The sequence below is a fragment of the Stenella coeruleoalba genome (genome assembly GCF_951394435.1).
Source record: "Stenella coeruleoalba genome assembly, chromosome: 10".
NCBI lineage: Eukaryota > Metazoa > Chordata > Mammalia > Artiodactyla > Delphinidae > Stenella > Stenella coeruleoalba.
The window spans coordinates 49,178,666-49,190,864 of record NC_137156.1 but is presented as its reverse complement, the minus strand read 5'-3'; the positions used below and the strand labels follow the sequence as shown (position 1 = coordinate 49,190,864).

The 12,199-nt window shown below is 41.2% G+C and overlaps 1 protein-coding gene across 9 annotated transcripts in view; it reads right to left on the bottom strand.

The window, feature by feature from the left end:
- Positions 1-1,020: 1,020 nt before the first annotated feature.
- Positions 1,021-12,199, bottom strand: part of CMC1 (C-X9-C motif containing 1) — a 130,226-nt gene continuing 119,047 nt past the window's right edge. For 8 of the 9 annotated variants that reach the window (XM_079935565.1, XM_079935566.1, XM_079935570.1 and 5 more), the window contains 2 exons: positions 4,452-4,542; positions 1,021-1,299 (listed from right to left, as the gene is read on the bottom strand). In XM_079935565.1, the coding sequence (XP_079791691.1) occupies positions 1,179-1,299; positions 4,452-4,542 (212 nt within the window). In that variant the 3' untranslated portion in view covers positions 1,021-1,178. The remainder of the gene's footprint in view (positions 1,300-4,451; positions 4,543-12,199) is intronic. The other variant, XM_079935567.1, reaches the window with a different exon arrangement.

Here is a 12,199-nt window from a genome sequence, read left to right as displayed (position 1 = left end):
AAATTTTACTTACCTGGAAACTAGTTGCAATGGCTATGGTGAAGAGTTAACAGCTCATAGGAAAAAAAGCAACTTTTAATATAAAAGCTGAATCTGGGATCAAATTATTACATCAGGACAGAAATTTTTTACACTAGTTCCTGAAACCACTACTATGTTACAAAATGGTCATTCATCCTTATAAAGAAGACTTTTTTTTTTTTTTTTTTGCGGTACGCGGGCCTCTCACCGCTGTGGCCTCTCCCGTTGCGGAGCACAGGCTCCGGACGCGCAGGCTCAGCGGCCATGGCCCACGGGCCCAGCCGCTCCGCGGCATGCGGGATCCTCCCGGACCGGGGCATGAACACGCGTCCCCTGCATCGGCAGGCGGACTCCCAACCACTGCACCACCAGGGAAGCCCAAGAAGACTTTTTAAAAGATTAAAATATTTTCAGTAGCAGAATTAACAGGTCAAGGAATGCCACTACATTTTAGGAAATTTTCTATTAAAGATGTAAGTAAAACTAATTCATGTACAAGCACTTATCTCCTCATCTATGTTTCCAAATAAGCCTTTACTTCTACTAATAACCATTAAAGCGCATTTACCATGTCCAAGACTCCAAGTATGTCCAAGTACATACTCTACTTCCCTACTCAGTTAATCCTCAGTGGTGGAGCCAGGTTCATGACCATCCTGCTGTACTGCCAAGTTATTAACTCCTTTGAAGGCTTCCATTCCTGCTTTCCTTTAGTTACTTCTGGTCCCATGATTAGTCTATAGATTGATGAGTAAGATTCATGTGGAAACCTAAAGACTGGTATCACTGTTAGAGAACTATAGCTGTTCTCTATATGAAAAACCCCATTACAACCCAGGCAAACCATGTCCCATTTCCCTGCTTATTCCTATGCCATTCAATAAACTCAACTTTGAAGTTTAAAAAAATATATTTTAGATAAAATTATTTCCATAATTAAGGATAAACCCATTATGCCCAGGTAAACCATGTGCCAATTCCCCACTTACTCCTATCCCATTCAATAAACTCAACTTTGAAGTTTAAGAAAAACCTTTATTTCAGATAAAATTATTTCCATAATTAAGGATAAAGCAGACACTTCTTTGAGTCCATCATTTCAGGTGACTGTGATTTCCATGAACATTGGCGTTACTGAGTATCATTTGAATATTTGCCTACATGCTTGTGGGAAGCTTCTGCAGCCTTTTCTTGGTAGGAATTCCAGTTTTTCTGAATTCTTCCCTTTCCTTCAGGTATTCCATTTTGCATTCTTCATAAAAGGCTGGATCATTATAGCTATGAAAAAATGAAAATCTTTTAAAGGGAATCACTTTGTAAGCATATAAGCTTATTTTAACAATAAATTCAGACATCCGGTTCATCAGGCACAATCTTTAGAAGCAGGTTTTTAGTAATGGTCATAAATTCATTGTAAACAGTAGGCTACCAAATTAAAGAAAAAAAAGACCTAATGGTTCTTTTTTGAATACCAATGTCCCAGGATAGGACAATGGGAAGTCAGGGCACCCATCCTCAGGGATCCATGAGAGCAGACAAGACTGCATCACAATTATGTACACAAAGTACTACGGCAGTTGTGGCCCGAAACATGGGGCAGAGTGGAAAAAGGGGAGCTGTGAGGGGGAGACGTTTGAGTTGCATTTTGAAGGACCAACAGAAACCCACATAGAAGGCACATGTGGAAAATCCCACAGATGAGGAAAAACTGTGATGCATGAAGAAGGACAAGTAGATTAGTACCACCATAGCAGATCATGTGCAGGAGAAAGGGCATGAGATGCTGGAATGGGGAGGGCCAAATCATGGCGATCCATTCATGCCCCACTGAGAAGTCAAATCTACCCTGAACGGGCACTGTTCACAAAGCAACTGTAAGATCAGTTCTGTGCCTTAGATTGGGGGCCCCCAACCCCTGGGCCACGGACCGGTACTGCTCTGCGGCCTGTTAGGAACTGGGCTGCACAGCAGGAGGTAAGCGACGGGCAAGGAGCAAAGCTTCATCTGCCGCTCCCCATCGCTCGCATTACCGCCTGAACCATCCCCTCCCCGCCCCCACCGTGGAAAAACTCTTCCACGAAACTGGTCCCTCGTGCCAAAAAGGTTGGGACCACTGCCTTAGATGAGTCTGACAGCATGTGGCAGATAGGCTAAAGGTGGGCAGCAAGGGTGTCCAATAAATAAGCTATTACAATAATCCAGACAAGAAATGAGGAGGACCTAAGCCAAAGGAAGCACAGTTCTGATGAAAAGGATGAAGTGGATCTGGGGGAGAATGAGGAGATGAAATCAACAGGAGATCAGGAAGATTCTAGATCCAAGACAACTATAATTCACAAAGACACGAGGCAGGAGTCAAAGGAGCTCTGTTCGGTTTCGGACCAGCAGAGGGAAGTGGAGACATGCCATGACCCATAGGAAGCAGCTGAATTCCACAGGTGCAAACTGAGCCTTCTCAGATTTAAAACGGAGAAGAGAACCTGGGGAACCAGCTTTAAGGAAGAGGTTAAGGAAGAAAAGGTGGAGAAGAAATAGGTAGAGATGCCGAGGAGACAGGAAAGAGCTTAAAGAGGGAAGCCAGATGGAAGGGACTTCCAGGGGCTTCCAGAGAGGGGTCAAGTATCAGAGAAAAGATGGAACCTCCCAGAAGAGCAGTTCCAGTGTCGTGAGGGCAGAAGCCAGACTGCAGTTTACTGAAGGATGAGTGAGAAGAGACGGGGAGAAATAATAGAACACAAAACTGACTCAGGGTGTCACCAGGCGGAGATGAGAGAGGGTAGTGGCTCCACCCATGGAATGTTGACAGTAAGTAAAGCAGAGCCCCCACTCAAGCAAAGACAAAAAAGCAGTATTTCTTAGAGTATGTTGAGACTTGAGGTCAAGTAGAATTCTTCCTAATAGCTCTCATTTCTTTCCCACAAATGTCAGTCACTCCTCTTGGTTTGCTCCCCTCTCTTCTAAGCAGTTACAGCCTCCCCCTGCACCCCAGGATGGACTGGGACCTGTTATCTTCTCCATCTCTAGGGGGCGACAGATGGCAGGATATGCCAATGATTAATATCCAGATAACAAAAGCTAACAAATAACACAGACAAACTTTTAAAAAGAGCTAACAATTACTGAGTACATAGTATCTCCTATGTGCCAGCGCTGGGGTGACGTGTTTCCACGTGAGGAAGAATCACCCCACCTGACAGTGAGGACCCTGCATGGGTTGCAGGGGGAGCTACGCCCCGGGGGACCCAGGAGACACCAGCTCGCTGCCTTCCCCATGGTCCCTGCTCCTGGCTCCAGTGCTGCCCTGTCCCAACTAAGAATAATGAGTCCCTATGATATGATGACTGAAACCAAGGTGTCAAAATCTTTCAATCAATGTACAAAAGGGAATTTAACAAATTCAGTCACACAAATGTGAAAGGTTCATCTATTCATTCAACATCTCTTGGCAGCTCTAGGGACCAGAACTCTTACTTCTCCACAGTTAAACACTTAGTGCAGGTCTGGGCTCATAAAAAAGAGCAGCTATTAGAATTGTTTATTGACTTGAGCAAAGACATGCGGACTTGGAGTATGTTTCCTCATCTATAAATGTAGAGGTTCAGTATTCTAAAAGAGTCTATAAACTCATGTGTACATTATTTGTTATCAAAAAAGAAAACAATTTAAGATTCAGATAATCACCACATTTTATGTAATTGCCTAAGAAGTATCAAACAATCCTGACACAGATGCTTCACAGGCTAGGGGAGCAGAGTACAGAAGGAAGTAAGGGTTCGCCAAAACTAAGATCTCACGGACAACTACCAACTCCCTACTCACTAAAGCACTGTATCCACAACACTGCCTGTCAATAATGTGGGTGATAAAACATGTGGGGAGATGAGCAGAAAGCAGCTGCATTCAAAGGCCTCTGCATATTTTTACTTTAAGATTCAAGGAACTACAACAGAATATCAGTGAACATGATATTTAAGAATTATTTTTCAAAGTAATTTAACTTCAAAAATCTAAATTTACCTTTGTAGCCTTCATTTGATTTATTGCAACTCTCCTAGAAGTTAAATTACATTAGTCCAAAAGATCCCAAGGCTGGCAAAAGTACCTTTTCATTAGAAGAGATAAACATAATATATTCTATTTTCTGTTCATGAAAAGGAATTTATTAAATCATATGAAAAATCTTGTATTTTAATCAGATAAAATGCTGACAAACACACAAAACTTGAAAAGACCCTTCATAAATATGTTGTATCGTTTTTCTTAGAAGAATCTTTAACAAATTAAAATTTTAGACTCAGCCAACTATATGACAAATTTGGTGGGGAGAAGTAGAGATTACATATAATGAGTTAAATAACATACTTTTATCTACTACACAGACTACACACACACATATACACAGGAGCACAAACGCTGAGGTAACTACTTACTAAGCAGTTAGACATTCTTTCAATGCAGAATTTTCTTTGCGGCATTTTACTACCATAAGGATTCCAGAGTCCTTGCAACATTTAGTGAAATCTGAAATAAAAAATTTGGAAGAAAAAAATGACCTGTAATTACATCACTGTAATTGTTAACAGCTCTAAAATATTCACTCATTTAACATCTATTACCTAGACTGTACTTGGCTCACAGGACATGCTCCACGAAAGACGTGTACATGGATAAAAGGCAGAATAAAAGTCCTTTACTCTGTAGATTTGAAAGGGGGAGAGGAGACCTCTGAGGTGAAGAGTGAAGGGACTTCACAGAGGCAGAATGTAGAGAGTAAGTAGGATTTCTAATTCAGACATACTTCATTGTACTGCATTTTACTACTGTGCAGACACTGCATTTTTTTTTTACAAATTGAAGGTTTGTGGCAACACTCCTTTGAGCAAGTCTATCGGCACCATTTTTCCAACAGCATTTCCTCACTTCATGTCTCTGTGTCATATTTTGATAATTCTTGAAATATTTCAAACTTTTTCAGTATTAATATAATTGTTACGGTGACCTGTGATCAGTGATCTTTGATGTTACTATTGTAACTGCCAACACAGAGAAGATAGCGAGAGAACTGGAATTGGAAGTGGAGCCTGAAGATGGGACTGAATTGCTGCATCTCCTGATAAGACTTGAACAGAGGGGAAGTCGCTTCTTATGGATGAGCAAAGACAGTGGTCTTGAGATGGAATCTACTCCTGGTGAAGATGCTATAAAACTTGTTGAAATGACAACAAAGGACTTAGAATATTATATAAACTTAGTTGATAAGGCAGCAGCAGGGTTTGAGGGGACTAACTCCAGTTTTGAAAGCAGTTCTACTGTGGGCAAAATGCTATCACACAGCACTGCAGGCTGCAGAGCAATCATTCATGAAAGGAAGAGTCCTTCGATGCAACAAACTTCATTGTTGTCTTATTTTAAGAAATTCACCCCAACCTTCAGCAACCCCACCCTGATCAGTCAGCAGCCACCAACATCAAAGCCAGATCCTCCATCAGCAAAAAGATTACGACTCGCTGAAGGCTCAAATGATGGTTAGCATTTTTTAGCAATAAACTATTGTTTAGTTAAGGCATGTACATTCTTTTTTTGGACATAAGGCACACTTTAATATAGTGTGAACATAACTTTTAAATGCACCAGGAGACCAAAGAATTCGTGTGACTCGCTCTATTATGATATTTACTGTATTGTAGTGGTCTGAAACCAAACCTGCAGCATCTCCAAGGTCTCCCTACAGAGAAAAAGAGTATATTCTATGGATGAACAACAAGGTTCTACTGTATAACACAGAGAACTATATTCAAAATCCTGTGATAAACCATAATGGAAAAGAATATTAAAAAAAGAATGTATATATATATGTATAACTGAATCACTTTGCTGTACAGCAGAAGTTAACACATTGTAAATCAACTATACTTCAATTTAAAAAAAAAAAGAGTATATTCTAGAAGAAATGAATAAGAAGAGTAAAAGGGGAGTTGTGCCCAGACACAGGCCTCTGGGGGCCAGTTTCTGTGTGTCTTCTGATGGCATCAATTTACCCTCTTTCTTTCACACAACCTGCCATGGTCCTTCACTTCTGATAATAGGGCTCCCATCCCATTCCTGAGTCAACTCTGAAATGTCCCAGAAAATCCAAACGGCTTTCTATCACATTTCCATTCTGGTAGTTTCCCTTTTAAATTGTACTGGCCCCTTGGCATCCTGCCTTCTCAGGACCACCAACCCAGAAAACCCAGGTGCCAGAGGCCAGCCACAGTGGGGCCCTCTGCTTCTCTACTGGGTCTGCTTTGGGTCAGACCAGGTCCTTCCTCAGGACAGTGTATGGGGTTCCCCTGCTTGGGCAGCAACTCTCCTGAGCTCTTCTGGTCCTTCTCCTACCCACTGGGGGCTCTAGTCCCAGCCCCAGCCGCCTCCAGTCTGTAACCAACCATGTCCATGTCAGACCTTAAAATATGACATCATCCTCACAGAGAAGCTGGAGAATAGCTTTTATAACTCTTTTAGTACAAAATTATCAGGATTCCCCTCTTTTCTTGAGCTCTGAATTACCCTTTCAGCTACTAAGAAATAAAATTTATAATCATCTTAAAGCAAGCAGGTAATTTCAGGAGTCTCCATGAAGACACAAAATACGTAACAAAAGTGAAATTTTAAACCACAAGCAAACTGAAAATGATTGAGATTTGTAAATGCACAAGAAACTCCTTCGAGGGGCTATGCCAGACCAAGAGGCCTATGGCACGGACGTCCAAGTCCACTGCACAGTCTGCAGGATGAGGGGCGATGGGAGTGAGGACAGCCGATGTGGGAGAGGACCTGACTTCAAACGGTGTGCGTGTCTGGTCACACACAGCGGGGCAGGGATGCTCCACCTCAGAGCATGGGCTCCTTCAGCTTGCTGTTCACCAGTCTCAGAACTGCCACTGTTTACTGAGTCCTGAACCGAATCAGGCATCTTTTTCACTCAACTACACATGTTCTTGTCATCTCTTCACTGATGAGCTGGGCACGTGGGCCAAATCAGAGCAAGGGGACTTCCTGTGTCCTTTGATGAGGATCCCCTATGACTCAAAAAGGCAGAGCAGACTTACAATCAGCTCGTTCTCATCAAAGGTCCTGAATGGGGGGCCACAAGGTTATTGAAAAGTCCACTAACTTCCACTCTGGAAAGCCATTAGCATCCCTACATATGAACTGCTCTTCGTACAGCCTGATGTTAAGACCTGCCTTTCTAGAGGCAAGGGTTATGATCCTAAATAAGAATTAAGACAGGAGCAACCCTCAAAGGGAATGTGAACGTAAAGTTAATCCAGAAGTGACTGTTAGATGGTGGTGACAAACCGTGGGCTGACTCTTCGCAGCCTCACCATCACTCAGAGACCTGGATCAACCAGCACACTCAAGTATCATCTACAGAAAGGTCATGAGCATCATGAACTTTACCTCATGAACATATGCTAGTTGACCAAACCCCAATCCCTTGCAGGAAAACATGAATACAAGGGCTATTACCAAAAGTACACTTTCTGAATTTAACACACCCAATACTTTTACACTTGACAAATTCACAACAGAAGGCTTAGGCATTGAAATATGCTAAAATTTGTTTTCCCTAATATGACTAAAAATGTCCTCAAGTAGGGACCTGACTCCAGATAGCATTTATGTGTTCTGATTACAATAAAGGCACAGTCTCTGTATTTTCACACTTGTCCAGATCTCTTCAGGAGTAACTGTGACTGGCCTGAAGCCTCAAGCTGTTTGTAAGGTTTCTGTCACTTGTTTAGCAACAAGATTTTAATGAGGATCCTTCTTTCAAACCACATTAGCAAACATTCATATATCAGTGATGTTGCCAGATTCCTAGGATGGTATTCTGAAACAAGCCCAATTTAAATCTCTTCTGTCTCTCAATATTAAGTGTTAAAGAGCTTGTATACCTGTATATAAATAAATTATTCACCATTAAAGACTATGAAAATGAACTTTCATTCACTTACGTATATCTTAAGGTAATGCAAATAAATATCAATAAACAGTGAGAGAGATGATTAAAAGTTATTCCAAACTTTAAAGAAATGTGCTTAAAGATAGCACTCAAGACTTCTTTCTTCAAAATATCAAGAACATGAAATTCTATCCTTCTTCTGTAAACACTCATTTCTCTGAAAGAAACCACTTAACAAATAAACTATGGGTAAAAATATTCTGTGGGCATGATAAAATTTGGATCAAGTGAAGCTAGGGAAAACAGAAAGACATAAAGTCTCCTATTAGTCTAGGATAATGGGCAAAATAATCATACTGTGATTAAATACAAGAAGTCCATATAATTTCCAGTTTATATAAGAAAAAACTTGGGGAACCTCCATATAAAAGCAGTAAGAGAAAGAAATGGTTTGGAATTCATTGCTTTTCACACATTTAATTTATGGAACTTCTGAATGTATTTTAATATTTAAATAACCGCCAAAAATACGGTTTCCTGATTAAGCCAAGGATGAAGGGCAAGGCTGTGCGTGGGAGCAGAAACGCTTACCTTCCACACGTTTCATTTAGTCAGTTTCAAGCAACGTATTATTTTGCAAATGCAGTCATACAGGTAGAACTAAAGCATTCAATGAGAAATGACAATTTAAAAACATACAATATTAAAAGAAGTAATTCCAATGTTTCATATCTCTGACCAGAACCACTCCTTTTATGATTCCACTAACTTATATTTTCTAAAAAATCCTGAGCTTATGAATTTTTTACACAAGCATCTTTAGACATAGCACTTACTTCTAACTTTCTAGTACTTTTATTTCCTCAATCAGTAAAGTACTTATAGAGTACCTATTTTGTTTCCAGCATTACAAAAAGCAGAGCTCTATTTGGGTACCAACGTAATTTAGAATTTTAACATATAAGCTCTGTGTAATATTTCCATGACTACACCACCATCTTGATGGTTTCACTTTTAAATCTGGAACTTCAATTTAATCTAAAGGAAAGACATTTAGGAGGTCTTGCTTATTAAAGAAATGTAGTAGGCAGATTTTTAAATCACCCTAAATTCAAAACATACAATCAACTCTACAACTGGAAATCTTACACATAAAACGGCTTCCTTATAGTGAGCTAGATAATAAAAACAGAGATGTACTTGATACAATGTATAAATGATCTGTTGACCAGTTACTGAATCAGAAGAGGTTTTTAAATGATACAACTTGGGGACAGTCTAGATAGGTGTCAACTTTTCTTAAGATTTCACTTCAGACAAAGGTGTCTGTGAGTTTTAGATTTATAATAGAAATTGAAATCTAAAGCTAATTTTCCCAGGAGAAGCTATCTTCTAAGTGAAGACCTGTGTGCAGAGCCTCCTCAAGCTGTGGAGGCAGAGGGCCCTGGGTGCTGAGCTCACCAGCGTCTCGTGCAGGGGTGAAGACCTGAACCAAGGCATGTGTCCTCTCCCTCCTAATGGCTGCTCAGAGAGGGCAGCCATGGCCACAGGCCACAAAGCACATTATCTATATAATCAACGTATTTCATGAAGCTCATGGGAAATAGTTTGTAAACAGCTCTGACTTTATGAATACATTTGTTTATAAAATTTAGTAATGAAACTGTAAGAGCTCTTCACAACCTTTGAGTCCATGATACCAATAGTATGGCTTCTGGAAAGAATTCAATCCAATCCACCTACAAAAAAGCCAAATATTATAAATAATTCTAGAATGGGTGAGAAGCTACTTAGGACAAGCTCAATTTAGTTGCAAGAAGTGTATTAGTGAGTATCTGCCAGCAAACACTGTAACAACAACAAAATTCCATAGACAATTTTTCAAGAGATCCATAAAACTAACCCTTCAATGGAAAACATAACACGCAGAAGCCACCTCATCTTTTATGAGACACATTCACTGAAACACTGGTTTCTTCACTGCACTCACACCTCAAAATGTTTGTTTCCAAAGGTAAATCAAAACTACTGGGGCTTCCCTGGTGGCACAGCGGTTGAGAGTCCGCCTGCTGATGCAGGGGACATGGGTTTGTGCCCCGGTCCAGGAAGATCCCACATGCTGCGGAGCGGCTGGGCCTGTGAGCCATGGCTGCTGAGCCTGCGCGTCCGGAGCCTGTGCTCCGCAACAGGAGAGGCCACAACAGGGAGAGGCCCGCGTACCGCAAAAAAAAAAAAAAATACTGCAGGTGGGAAATCACCAAATCATGCCATCACCTTAATGTTTAAGAAGAGATCCAACTGCAAATATTTATTTTTTTCTTTTTTATTTTATATTGGAATATAGTTGATTTACAATGTTGTGTTAGTTTCAGGTGTACAGCAAAGTGAATCAGTTATATATATACATGTATTCATTCCTTTTCAGATTCTTTTCCCATACAGGTTATTACAGAGTACTGAGTAGAGTTCCCTGTGCTGTACAGTAGCTATACAGGTCCTTGTTGGTTACCTACCTTAAATATAGTAGTGTATGTATGTTAATCCCAAATCATTTATTTTTTTCTTAAATTTTCAGAGTAGAATGAAAAAGAAAAAAGTCACTTACATTCCTGCCTTATAATAGTAACAACAACAATAATAGCTAACATCGTACTCATTACAACCCAGGCACTATCCAATGAGTTAATTCAGGCTTTCACAGTTATTAACTGATTCAATAAATTAAAATTTTAATTTTTTTCAAATATTCTTTCAGTACTTATCCCATAGGCTCATAAAATATCAGTCATTCATTCATTCAACAAACATTTTCCAAGTACTTACTACACGCCCAGCACTATGCTAGGTTCTGTGGTTTCCACGCTGAACAAGACAGAGGGAACCAACAGTCCCTGAGGAAGATAGACAATTAAAAAGTGCTACCGGGCGAGTGTGGTACCCACACAGACAGGGGAAGGCAGGGAGGGTGCTGTGGAAGCACAGAATTGGGACTCCAAACCCATCCAAGAGGGGCTTACCATCCTTGTAAGCTATGATCTACACTGAGTCAGCTGGTGGATGGAGGTAGAGGAGGACAGGCATGTACCACTATGACCAGCAGGCAGTGCTCAATGTTTAGGCTTTGTCCTGAGGGGAATGGAAATCCTTAGAAGGGTTTTACACAGTGAAATGGCACCATCAGATTTTCTTCTGCAGAGAACTAGAAGAGCTGGCAGGGAGGCAGGAGTGGGAATAACAGGGAAACTGGTTAAGATGTGAGTATAATAATCTGAGCAAGAGATGGCAAGGGGGTAAAAGGCAGAGGAGTAGAAGCATCAGTTCAGGGGTAACAGACAAGGAGTCAGGGATAATGCCTACACCAGGAGTCCCCAACCCCCGGGCCCGTGCCTGTTAGAAACCCGGCCTCACAGCAGGAGGTGAGCAGCAGGCGAGCAGCGGGCGGGTGAGCAAAGCTTCATCTGCTGCTCCCCATTGCTCGCATCACCACCTGAACCATCACATCCTCACCCCCACCCCCCCACTGCCCCCCAGTCCATGGAAAAATTGTCTTCCACAAAACCGGTCCCTCGTGCCAAAAAAGGTTGGGGACCACTGGCCTGCACTTTTCACTGGGAGCAGACGGCTCAGTCTGATGACTCAAAAACACCAGAAAAGAAACACATATGACATTGTTCTGTTTTGGCTGCAGCCCGTGGAGGGAGATGGGGAACAGACGAGGACGAGTTTCAGACACAAACAGCTGGGGGACCTTTGAAATATCCAAGTGGACTCTCCAGAAGGCACTCAGCTCTACAGGGCTGAGGCAAGTTGGAAGAGACTGTTTTGACAGTAGTCACTTATTAAAAATAATGAAAAGTAAAGAGGCCCTGGGTAACCACTGGGCTGCCCATATTTAAGGGTCAAGCAGAGAAAGAGAGGAGACTGGAAGGCAGAAGGACCTCGGGGCATCACAGAAGGCGAAGGAACCAAGACACTGACCCTCTGTATAGAGATCAGGGTCCACTGGACCCAATTTTAATTTCTGAGTTTCTTTCATGAGGAGCTCTAACCAATATTGTAAAGATATTTCATGATTTTCATTTTTTCTTAGAGGCCTTCCATAAAATCACAGAAAACATATTTTGCAATACAATAAAACTCATTTCTATCTTGCAATTATCATATAGGTTCATTGCATCTTTGTATAAGGCTAAGACACAATATAGACTCTTAATGATCTTAATGAAACAT